The sequence below is a fragment of the Gracilinanus agilis genome, chromosome 2 (genome assembly GCF_016433145.1).
Source record: "Gracilinanus agilis isolate LMUSP501 chromosome 2, AgileGrace, whole genome shotgun sequence".
Lineage (NCBI taxonomy): Eukaryota > Metazoa > Chordata > Mammalia > Didelphimorphia > Didelphidae > Gracilinanus > Gracilinanus agilis.
In genome coordinates, this window is record NC_058131.1 from 610,402,703 (window position 1) to 610,416,043 (window position 13,341).

Below are 13,341 nucleotides of genomic sequence, written 5' to 3' on the forward strand. Positions count from 1 at the left end.
ACACGCCGGTCCGGCCGCTGCCCTCGCTTCCGTCCCGCCCGCGCCATGCTGTCCCTGGACTTCTTGGACGATGTGCGGCGGATGAACAAGCGGCAGGTGAGGCCGGCCGGGTCCCATGCCCCGGGGCCCGCCTTCCCCTTCATCCCGCCCCTCGTCTCCTCCAGCTGTACCTCCTTTCCTTTTCCCGACTTCTCCCCTCCCCTTGGGCAGTCCAGAGCCGGGCCGACCTTCGGCCTGGACGCCTGAGGGTGAGAGACAGTCTGGAGCTCCCGGAAGCCGGACAGGGACCAGGCTCTCTGCGGCCTGGCCCAGTATTGTCTCGGTAGGGCGGGAGTCTGCTCTTCGTTGCCCCCTAGTTAAGAGGCACCCATGTTGTGGAAGTGACCCGGACATGGCAGCAGAGGACCTGGGTTCAAATCTTGGCTTTGCTCTAGTGTGACCTTGAGCAAGTCACTTCACTGTGGGTCTCATTTTCTTTTGTCTGTAAAATGAGAAGACTAGATCAGGTGGCCCCCAAGATTCCTTCCAGCTCTAACATTATACGATTCTATTTTGGTTTCTGAACTCCCCAAACCCAACTTTCTCCACTTCCTCGGGGTCTTTAGGGTTCAGCCAGTAAGGTGAGCGTTGAAGTGTGCTGGTCTAGAGACCAGTGTGTGGTGAGTGGCTGAATATACCAGGTTGGATCGACCCCACATCTCCTTCCCAAGAGCATCCAGGAGCCACTGGGCAAAAGATGCCTTTGGGAATGCTGGCCCCAAGCCCAACTGCTTTGCAGCATCCCTTCTGTGGCCGTCAGTTGCAGGATTCAGGGGATGCCTCCCTGTGTCCTGAGCACAGCAGAAAATTTAAATCCTTCATCTCTGACAAAATAGCAAACCCTTATTTAATACTGGTCCAATGGATCTGTGCATGATGTAGTATTTGGGATGCCATATAGTTATTTACACATGTATCTCAGCTGCTTTTAAGATTCAGAGTTGGAGCAATTATCAAATGTGACCTTGTATTCTCTTGGAGATAAATGCAGCACTTTAGAAAGTCCTCAGGTACTCTGTATCAGCTTCCAAAGATCTTGACCTTTGGCTTCCAGATTACAAGCTTAAATTCTTCCTTTTTGTCTAAATGATAAGACTTCACTCAGTATTGGTCTGATTGAACTTTCTACTAGATGCAGCTATCAAAGATGATTAATACTGGTGTTTAATGCACACAATCATCAAGCCATAACAGTGTAGACTTTTTTTTTTTGCTTGCTGCAAACCCATTTATATATCACTAGATAGTGTTCCAGAGCTCAGCGTTGAGGAACTTGGATTTATCACTATTAATGAAATCATTTCTGCTCTCTTGTTTCTACTGCTATTACAGTTTGTAGGAGGAGGAAAACACTTCTCAGTTTCCTTGGATTATGGGAGTGGGGCAAGAAGTTCACCTGGCCTGATCACACATCTAAGAAAGGTTTCAGTCCCATCTTCTGTTCGACTCCCAGTTGATAGAAACCCAAAGCCTATTTTCAATCTTTCCTTCTCCCCATTGATCCCACTCCATAAATAGGTTTCCTTTGCTTCCTGCAACACCATAATGGCTATAGTTGCTTTCAGACTGAGGTGGCTTAAAGTTTCAGTTGTACCTAGGGACACTGCCAAGAAACAGTTGATACCACTAGTTACTAAAAGGACCCCTCAAAAGAGGAAGGGCAAGGAGAAAACAGTGTCCTGATTATCAGGATTGTAGACTTTTGTGAGTACCTGAGAAATGAAGTCATTTTTATATGAGGTGAGAATGAAGTGTTGACACAAACATTGATTATTGATATTGAACAACTAACCAAATGAGAAAAAGGAAAAACTAAGGAGTTTTGTTTGTGTTGATTATGCAAATCACATAAATTTGCATAATTGAATTATTTGCATTTCATTAAACATAGGTTCATTAATGACAGTTAAGTTTTTTTTTTACAATGCTAAACTATATTCTGCTCTCATAGTTTGCTTATGTGGCATGATTGCCAGCTTACTACTTAAACAAAAGGAAACATGGTCACTAAATTGATTTCAATGCCAGCGTATAAGGTAGACTGATCTCATCACACCAAGAAACAGGGAGTAAGGAATCTGGTATTGGGGGAGGGTCTTCCATAATCTGTCTTTGTACTAGTTGTATGGCTTTATCTCTTATTAAATGAACCTCTTATCATAGGCAAACCAGTATATTTACTGTCAGGTCATCTCCTGCTTTCTTTGCTCTCTGCATTTTCTTATATAACTCTGAGAAGCTCTCTCTGATCCTCTCCAAAAATTATTCAAAGACTTTTCATGACTACCTCAGCCCCACATGAGCTCCTCTTCTAACACTCATTGTCTATGAGACATTTATTTTTACTGTGTTATTTCAGTTGTCTTATCACTTAGTCTATCTAGTTCTTTTAAGGGTAGAGGCCTCTCAATTCGATACATTGAAAAGAGTAGATGCTTAATAAATTTATTGGTTAGTTTTTGTAGTCAGCTGAGATGGCATGAGCAGAGAAGTATTTCGTACACCTCTCCTCTTACCTTTTTAAAAATATGCTCTCTACCTTGTAGTATAGCTTAATGTCATGTACTTTCATAGATAAAATAAATATCTATGATCTAATTTTTTTAAACCCTTACTTTCTATCATAAGAGTTGATACTAAGTAGATAATTGAAGTTAAGTTACTTGATCACACAGCTAGGACATATTTGAGGTCCAATTTGAACCCAGGATTCTTGTTTGTCCACCCAACTGTCCCCTGTGATCTCATTTGAAAATTTCTCAAAAACTGGCTTGGAAATTCCCAGAAACCTAGGCAATATATTTTTAAATCAACATTGTAAGTATATTCAGAGTTTTCCAGCCCATAATTTTCCTCTAGGCTACTTTTTTAATGTACGAGGAGCAGATAACCTATCATATATCATCTGTTTCCCAATCCTCATAATGTCATACTTCCCTTTGGAACCATTTCTTAGCTGGAAGGGGAAGTAAAGATGTGGTAGTTTGGACAGTAGCATTTCCTCATGTGCCTCTCAGTACTGTGGATTATTAGTAATGCATAATGGCAAAATTAGGGCTCCTACAGAATTAAACCCTTCCAGGAGCCTTGATACCATACCACTTTAAATGTAACTTAAAAACTACTTTTTGAGTCATTATTTTTCATTGCCAAGTGACCATTGAGAAGTTATGTTGAATTTCATCTACAGATCTGTAATGCAATTCTAAAGATTGTTTGATTTTAATTAGATTCTATAATCTTTTTTAGATATATAAAAAACAATAACATTCCAGTTGCTCTTCCTAATTTCTAATGGATAAACTGAAATAGCAGTACATTTTTTTCTGCCTTACTGTGTGTATGCTTTTGGGGACAGGAAGCCTTTAATTCTACCAGTTTAAGAGATGCTTCTACCTATGTTAGAGCCTATCTCTGACTTGCATAGTCCAAGAACTACCCGAGACGCTGTTTAAGGACTTGGCCGGGGTCATGTGGCACATGTTTGCCAGAGGTGGTACATTATCTACTGAAACATGCTGAATATGCTTTAAAATTTTTTAATTAGAGTGCATGACTATAAGCAATACTCGAGTTAAGCTTCATGTTTTCATAGATGGTTGAAAAACAAACAAAAAACCCTCTTGGTTATAAAGCAAAACATCCCTAAAGACACATTCTAGAGCCTTTGGGTGAAGAGCTCTGAGTAATTTCTAAATATTATATCTCAGTATCTTTTAGAAGGGAGGAAACTTAGTACTTATGCAGTTGGGGACCAAGTTTATTTTTTAAATTTTTTAATTGATTAATTAAGAAAATTTTTCCATTGTTACATGATTCATGTTCTTTCCCTCTCCTACTCTCTATCTCCCTCCCATAGCTGACCCACAATTCCACTGTGTTTTACATGTGTCATTGATCAAGACCTATTTCCATATTATTGATAGTTGCACTAGGGTGATCCCTTAGAGCAGTGGTTCCCAAACTTTTTTGGCCTACCCGCCCCCTTTCCAGAAAAAATATTACTTAGCGCCCTAGAAATTAATTTTTTTTTTAATTTTAATAGCAATTAATAGGAAAGATAAATGCACCCGTGGCCACCACCGCTCCCCTGGATCGCTGCAGTACCCACCAGGGGGCAGTGGCGCCCACTTTGGGAATCACTGGTTTAGAGTCTACATCCCCAATCATATCCCCATTAATCCATATGATCAAGCAGTTGTTTTCCTTCTGTGTTTCTGCTCCCACAGTTCTTTCTCTAGATGTGGATACCATCCTTTCTCATAGGTCCTTCAGAAATGTCTTGGATCATTTCATTGCTGCTAGTAGAGAAGTCCATTACATTCAATTGTGCCACAGTGTATCTCTCTCTGTGTATGTGGTTTTCTTGGTTCTGTTCCTTTCACTACAGCAATTCCTGAAGGTCGTTTCAGTTCACATGGAATTCCTCTGGTTCATTATTCCTTTTAGCACAATGGTATTCCATCACCAGCAGATACCCCAATTTGTCTAGCCATTCCCCAATCGAAGGGCATCCCCTCATATTCCAATTTTTTGCCACCACAAAAAGCATGGCTATAAATATTTTTGTACAAGTCTTTTTCCTTATATCTTTGGGGTATAAACCCAGCAGTGGTATGACTGGATCAAAGGGTAGGCTGTCTTTTAAAGCCCTTAGGGCATAGTTCCAAATTGCCCTCCAGAATGATTGGATCAATTCACTACTCCACCAGCCATGCATTGTGACCCTGAGGTAGTAGCCAGACTGTGATTTAATAGTTTCTGATCTACGTGCATGGATGGAATTTCCACACTTCAAGTTCCCTACTCTGGTGAAATAGCTTTACACCCTGCCTATCCCCTCCTGCAAATCCTTCTGAAACAAGCTGATGGCTAGAAGCAAACATTTTGCTAATTTTGAAGTAAAAGGTTAGAATGACTTAGTTGCAGAGCCCTCAGTACTGGAGCTCTCTCCTGCCAGGAAACCTTAATTTGCATTTAAAATTGCAGACCTTTAACTAATTTAAACTTTTGTTGCATTTGGGCTTTTTCCTTCCTTTTCCTGAAAGATTCATGGTAAGGTTCCTTAAAGGCACAAGGATGCTCCACATACATTGATTGAAGATATTGGAATAAGATTAGGTTTAACTTGGAGAATATTGTAATGTTCAGATTTTTCTTGTGCCTTAGTAAGTAATATTTACCTCTGAAAGCACCAAAAGTTTGTTGTTTTAAAATTTTAAAATAAACAAAGTAAAACTTCTTAATGAACCATTTGTGATAGAAAATTTTCAAAAATAATTTATTCATAAACAATGAACAAAAAATTGTTCATTAAGCAATTTTTCTTGAAGACAGGCTCTCATCATTATAAGTATTTAAATTGTACTATTCTGACTTCAAGACTTTCTAGGTGGCTTAGAGCTATAGGCTAATATGTTGGCTGCCATATCAAAAAACTATAGAACTCACCATCCTGGTTTCATTTTTCTGCTTTTTTAGTTTCTCTTGTGTTATATCTTTCCCTTTCCTACCTCTAATGCTAATTTTCTTCTTCTAATCTAGAGTGAACTGGGAAATCAGGTAACAGTTTAGAATCAGTGTTAAGAGTAAAGCTCTAAGTTAGGGCCTTCTGACAGCATAGTTCACAAGCAGCTTTTATTGGTGTTAGATGCCCTTTTTACTCATTCTGAGGGTGCTTAAATTTGGACAATATACTATATTTCAGGTATCACTTATGAGCAAAAAATAACATTTTATTCAGTCAGTCAATAAATATTAGATTCCTACTATATACCAAGAAAAGATGTAGAAAGAAGCAAAAGATAGTTTCTGCCCTCAGGGGACTCATTATCTAATGGAAGAGATTAAGTGAACAAATATATGCAAAGGAGTTATATTCAGGATAAATAGGAAATAATGAAGAGATGAGCAACATTTGAATTATGAAAGCTTTGTAAGAAAGGCTTCCTGTAGAAGATGAATTTTAGTTGGGGAATAGGGAGGGAGAACATTTTATACCTGGGAAATAACTAGAGAAAATGCCCAGAGCCTAGAGTTAAAGTGTCTTGTTCATGGACCAGCCAAGTACAAGGAAGAGAGTAAGGTTAAATATACAAACTGGAAAGGTGAGAGGGGGCTAAGTTATGAAGGGCTTTGAACACCAAACAGGATTTTGTATTTGATCCTGGAGGTGATCTGATAGGGCACCAGCTGATTTTATTAACTCGGAAGAGAGGATGGTATAGTTGGGCCTGTGCTTTAGGAAAATCCCTTTGGTTTCTGAATGGAAGATAGATTATTGTTTAGAGACTTGAGGCAGGCAGATTGATCAGTGGTCCAGGCACCAGTGTGATGGCAGTATCATAAGATGATGGTGCCCTCTGCAGTAATAGGAAAGTTGGGGAATATATTTGAGGAGAAAGATTACAAGTTCCATTTTGGATATGTTAAGTTCTGTTGGACATCCAGTTCTAGATGTCTGAAAGACAACTAGAGATGCAAGTCTGGAGGTCAACTGACAGGTAAGGGCGGGAGCTGAAAACATCATCAAGTGAAGTAAGTAGTACAGAGAGAGAAGAGAAGAAGGACCAGGACAGAATTCTGAGGGACATCTTCAGTATCAGTATCAGAGGACATAGTCTGAATGAGGATCTAACAGAGGAGACAGATGGAACAGTCAGGTAGGAAAACCAGGAGAGAGTAGTGTCCCAAAACCTAGAGAGCATGAGAATATGGGTGATCAACATTGTCAAAGTAGGCATGCACAGAGGGCAAGGAGAATGAGGATTAAGAAAAGGCCATTGTATTTGGTAATTCAGTAACCACAATAAATGTAACAGGTAAGGTGCTTTATTCTATGTTATGGATAATTACATTGTAATCCTGAATTAGTGTAAGTTTTAGTTCATATTGATATGGCCTGTTAAACCTAGGTTTGCATTATAAATATTTAAAGTAGATTTGTCACTTGCCAAATATGTGAAACATTCCATTCACCTTTGGGGCAAGGGTTAGAAGGAGACTGAGAAAAATAATATATGGAAAAACCTGAAATGTGCATTCCAAAGGGACCTTGCAGAAATTTATGTGTCTAGAGTTTGTTACCACACTTCTGTTTATTGGTACAACAAACACATTCTTTCCTGGTTTCTATGGGTGCTTAGGAATGCTGTTTAGGCTGATCTGGTCTCAAGAAAGCCCAAACAAATATACAATAGAATAGCTTCCATTCAACATTGTTATAATTTGTATACTGTCACATAACTTATTCCCCACCAAAGTTCTCCTCTTGAGTCTCATGGTAATAGAAACAGATTTGTCTGGGACCACCTTGGCTACATTTAGAGACTCTCAACACTAGATTGACTGTAGGATGCTTAAGATATGTGGAAGGAATGCCCACCCCTCCAAAATCAAATCAGATTTTTAAAGTATTTACATATTTTAATTTGTAATTTCTTAGTAGTTTATTGCTAACAAAAACAAAAGAACACTCCATATTTTCATTTGATACTGATAACTTTATAGAAGTACTACAAGTACAAAAATATTTATAGCCACACTCTTTGTGGTGGCAAAAAATTGGAAAATGAGGGGATGCCCTTCGAATGGGGAATGGTTGAACAAATTGTGGTGTTGGTGATGGAATACTATTGTGCTAAAAGAAATAATGAACTAGAGGAATTCCATGGGAACTGGAATGACCTCCAGGAAATGATGCAGAGTGAAAGGAACAGAACCAGGAGAACTTTTATACACAGAGATGGATACCTTGTGGCACAGTTGATTGTAATGGATGTCTCTACTAGCAGCAATACCTGATTCAAGACATTTTTGAGGGACTTATGACAAAGAATGCTATCCACACCCAGAGAAAGAACTGTGGGAGTAGAAACACAGAAGAAAAACAACTGATTGATCACATGAGTCAATGGGGATATGATTGGAGACGTAGACTCTAAAAGATCACTCTAGTGCAAATATTAATAATATGGAAATAGGTCTTGATCAATGACACGTAAAACCCATTGGAACTGCTCATTGGCTATGGGAGGGGGGTGGGAGGAGAGGAGGGCAAGAACATGAGTCATGTAACCGTGGAAAAATATTCTGAAGCAATTAATTAAATACAAATGTTTAAAAAAAATACTACAAGTAATACCTCCATTTTACTGATGAGAAAACTGAAGTGCAGAGACATCAAATGACTTTTTCAAGGTCCCACAGCTAATGAATAGTGAAATTGGGTCATTAACTCAAGCATTCTCTTTGTATAATGCAGAAAGAGTTGGTATGTTGTAGTGAAAAGAGGGCTAGGGGGCAGCTGGGTAGCTCAGTGGATTGAGAGCCAGGCCTAGAGACAGGAGGTCCTAGGTTCAAATCTGGCCTCAGACACTTCCCAGCTGTGTGATCCTGGGCAAGTCACTTGACCCCCATTGCCTACCCTTGCCACTCTTCTGCCTTGGAGCCAATACACGGTATTGAGAGAAGGTAAGGGTTTTAAAAGAAAAAAAAGAAAAGAAAAGAAAAGAAAAGAAAAGAGGGCTGGCCTTGAATTTAGGAAAGACTTGTTTGAATCCCAGTTTTGATGCTTCTTAGGAAGTCTAGAATCCTGGATTTAGAACTGATAGGATCTCAGAAGCTAACAAGTCTAGCCTTTCATGAGCTAACTGGACTTAGGGAGGCAGACTGACTTGCTCAGGGCCATAGAGCTAAAAAGGGGCAGCTAAGACTGAAGCTGCCATTCCTTCCAAATTATTGTTCTTTACTGTTCCAAGCTGTTAGTTGGCTCTCTTAGAGAGTTCCAGTTTCCTTATCAATAAAATTGAGATAGTACTTTATTGCTTGCCACATGAAGTATAAGTAACATATAGTGTATCACAAACCTTAAAACAATATATAAATGTCAGTTATGTAGGGATTAAATTTAGGGGTTTGATTAAAGTATGAGAATTCTAAAGTAATATTGTGGTCACCAATTAAAAATATTATAGCTTAATTCAAAATGATTTTTAATAGCTTTTATTTACAAAGTGGTGGAAAGTGAAAGTAGAGAAATGTAAGGAAGAGAGTAGAGAAAATGTCTAGCCTATTACACTAAATGTTGCTCTAGAGTCTGACTCAGACCCAGCAGGGTTCGTTAACCCTCAGCCAGAGGACCCGATAGAGTCTTATGTAAAGGTTCCAGCAATGCAGCCTCCTCCAGGAGAAGGAGGCCTCTCTGGAGCTAATCTCTCCAGAAGCCAGGAAGAGAAGACCAGCTACTCACTCACCCAAGATGAAGTCCAAAGGAGAAGATCCAAGAGCCAAGGTCCCAAGTCGAAGCCGAAGTCCCAGTCCAAAGCCACCTCCAAGAGGCAAGTCACCAGCCGAAGATTCAAACTGAAGACCCCTTAGACAGGAAGTTCAGGGCTTTTTATAGTTCTTTTTCCATGTCACTTCCTATCCCTTCCTCCACTTCACAGGGGCCAATCACAGCTTCCCAATTGCTTAGCACTGCCCAGGGGGGCAGTGTCTGTGGGATCCACCTCTCATCCTCTGAGAGTGTAAACTCATCAAAGGATTCATAAGTTTCTGACTGATCGAGTTAAAAGGGTGGAGCTCTCCAAGTAAGTGATTTGTGAACTCACTTAGTGTTAAGTAGGGGTGTTTAAGTTTTTGGTTGATTAATTCAAAATAGGCAAAGAGAATAAAGAATTCCCTTTGTATTTATTATTTTGCCACACCCTTTCTCTTAAATTCTTTATGTGCTCTAGAAGCTGGTGATACCAAATTAAACTTTTAATTGTTTGTGAAAGGCCATCCATCCACTATCCTGGCTCTTTTCCACTAACCTCAGGAAGAGTAAATAAGCCATCTCCCAAAATAATACAGATTGGTAAACATCACTTATATCTATTATATAATGTGGCAATTGACCTGCCATGCTGATCCAGAGCCAGGAGGTAAGGAAGGATAATGGCCAAATATATCTTTTATGATAGCGAAGAGTAAAAACAGAAAGAACCAGAATGAGGAGACTAGGATTAAAGTGTAGATTGTGAAACTAATTTATTATATCTTATTTGGTAAGTCACTTTAACTTTCTGAGGCCTCGGTTTCTTTATAATCTTAATAGATGATCTCTTATGGTCCCTTCTAGAACTAGAGTATCCTTTGACTCCTTTGAAGAAAAGGAGAATATTAAGGAGGAGAAAGAAAGTTTTTATATAAAACCATTTTTTTAAAAACCTGGTTCATCTAGTTAATGTCATCTAGTTTTTGATTCAAGCTCATAGCTTATATGCAAGTTTTTCAAAACACTTGCTGCACAAAATAAGTTGCATTTGTGGAATACCGAGTTCCTTATCTTCTCAAATGATAAGTGGTTAGAGTAATCCTGAAGATAGAGAAATGTAATAGAATTTTAAATCTTCCTCACTTTTATTTCTCTTTCTCTCTTCCCATTCCATTTTTCTTTCTTTTCCTCTCCCTTTTTCTCCTCCTCCCTTCCCCCTTCTTTTCTTTCCCTTTACCTCTTGGCCCTACATTCTTCATTCCTTTGAAAAAATTATCTTCCCTCATAGATTCAACTTGAGCTACTTATTATTCAAATTCTGATTTTATATCTACACTTACACACACACACACACACGCACACGCACACGCACACGCGTGCACATCCCTTCCACAACATGGGGGTTAGTGGCCCTCCATACCCAAAGAAGTCTGAATTTTTTCTTTGTCTTTTATGGGGTGTTTGTAGTACCTTATATACATTTATGAGCTACTAAACTTTTTAAGATATCTCTACATTTCTAGTTTTTGTGTATCATCTACTGCCTTTCACATTTTTTTTGTAAGCTTTAACTTTAAAAAAGAAATTGTTACTATTTATGGTATTAAAAGATAAAATATGTTGATATTATACAAACTATATTTTAATTTATGTATTTCTGAGTTTCTAAACCTTTTCTATGTCATCTGCTGGCCTTTTCATGTTTTCTGTGGTTTTCATAAAACTTCCATTTGAATTGTCTTAAGAAGCTTCTGAATGGCAAAATAAGGATCCAGATACTGAAGGGCTTTCTTGAGCTGAAGTGCTAGTCATTTGGATTGTACAACATAGAATACAACTCTGATGGGCTGGCAATGTTTGTTTGAATGCTAAACATATGTTTGCCTAAAAGACTGTTTTACCAAGAATTCACACATGGCAAGCACTCAGAGATCAGAAGAGGTGATACAAGAACATTCTCAAGGTCTCTGAAGAAATTTGGTATTGATTGTAAAACATGGGAGACACTGGCACAGGACCATCTTGTTTGGCATGACCACATCAAAGAAGATAATGTGCTCTATGAGCAAAGCAGAATTTCATTAGCTCAAAAATAAAATGTGAGCTACACAAATTTAGAACATCTCTATCCTAAATGTTCATGCAGTCTATTTATGGTTATCCTTTGGTAGATCTTAACAAGCTAATAAGCCACAGTTGGACAGACTATACATTGACCCCACCAAAATGATGTCACTTTTGATCCTCTTGAGTATGAAAGATATCAGCCAACCTCCCTATTCAAATCTGTCCTGCCTATAACTGTCAGACTATATAAAAAGTCACTTTCTTTCCATTTATTTCCTTATTCAAAAACATACAGTGGTTTCCTAATTCATCTTTAAATCAAGTCCAAGTTTAATCAAGCACTTAAAACCCTCTGAATATTATGGCCTTATTTTACCAAGCATCTATCTGTCATTGCTTCCCAGCATAAACCTTCCACTTTAATAAAGCTTTTCTTCTTGTCCTTCTCATCCCACTCCTCCAGTGTATTCATCCAGGAGAATGCTGAAATGCTCCCTACTTTTTTCTCTGCCTATATACCTATCACAGAATCAATATTTTAGAGCATTAAAAAATCTGAAAAGTCTCGTTCTTTTGGCCCCAATTCAGGTCCCAACTTCCATTCTGATTGTTGATTTGTTTGATTGTTGATATGTTGATGTCTTCCTCTTCCAGGTCTCCTTGTAATTTAAAAAAAAAAATTCTTACCTTCTGTCTTAGTATTGATACTTGGGTTCCAAGGCAGTAGAGTGTAAGGGCTGGGCCAATGTTTCCCAAACTTTTTTGGCCTATCGCCCGTTTCCAGAAAAAATATTACTTAGTACTCCTTGTCACATACTATCACTGCCCCCTTACAGTTATTCACCGCCCCCAAATGCACCTGTGGCCATCACCGCCTCCCCTGGATCACTGCAGCACTCACCAGGGGGGCAGTGGCACCCACTTTGGGAATCACTGGGCTAGGCAATTGGGTTTTAGTGACTTGCCCAGAGTAGCACAGCTAGGAAGGGTCTGAGGCCATATTTGATTTCAGGACCCCCTTTCTCCAAGCCGGACTTTCTATCCACTGAGCTACCTATCTGCCCTTCTACTTGTACTTAATGGCTGTACTATATATTAGACTTTTTCCCCCCAAGAAGATTGTAAGCTCTTTGAAGATAGGGTCTCCCTTTTATGCCAGTTTTATATCCCTTACTTTGTAAGATGATTGTATGGAACACTAAATACTCATTGATTGATTTGACAGATTATAAGGTCTAGAAGATATTCTGGGAATTCATTAGTAGACTGGCCTAAAAGGCTAAGGAAAATGGTCTGGGCTAAATGCTGATTAAATAATGATAATTATCCAGAAAGCACCATATGTCCTTGCTTCTTGCTGCCCATTCTCATCTTTAATTCATTAAGCAAGTCCCTTAACTTGTGGACCCTACTTTTCTTCTCCTGCAGCACATGGAGGTTAGATCAAATTATCCTTAAGGTTCCTTCCCCCTCCTGACCAAAGGAGCCCCAATAGGATTTGAGCACAGATTTGTGCTAATGTCCTGCATTGTGGGAAGAGTTGCCAAGAAGGAAAATGTACAGTCCCTGTCCAGTTGAGATTACACATATGCTTATGAAAGATTAAATGACAATGAAAGACAATCATGCAAGAGATGTTATGAGGGAGTATCATCAACTTTATAGGTGCTTTTCTTTTGCAAGTCAAAAATTTTTCATTTATTTGCATTAGTAATATAAACTTGAGGTTCTTAAATGTTCAGTTTATTTATTCAGCACCTCTTTTTGAAAATAGTTGCATTACAAAAAAACTGATAAAGCTTAGCTGGTACTTTATAATCATTTGTGGGAACACCTAGAATGTACATGTCATCCATTTTACACACACACACACACACATATTCTTAATCATCATTATAAACAGCATACACTGCCTGGGCCAGCATGGTGCTTCACTAGATCTTGTAATAGTCACACATGGTCCCTGACCCTTGGAA

The 13,341-nt window shown here is 38.9% G+C and overlaps 1 protein-coding gene across 1 annotated transcript in view; it reads left to right on the plus strand.

The window, feature by feature from the left end:
- SEC11A (SEC11 homolog A, signal peptidase complex subunit) overlaps positions 1-13,341 on the plus strand; it is a 41,843-nt gene continuing 28,502 nt past the window's right edge. The window contains exon 1 of the mRNA XM_044662521.1: positions 1-96. Coding sequence (XP_044518456.1) covers positions 46-96 — 51 coding nt within the window. The 5' untranslated portion in view covers positions 1-45. The remainder of the gene's footprint in view (positions 97-13,341) is intronic.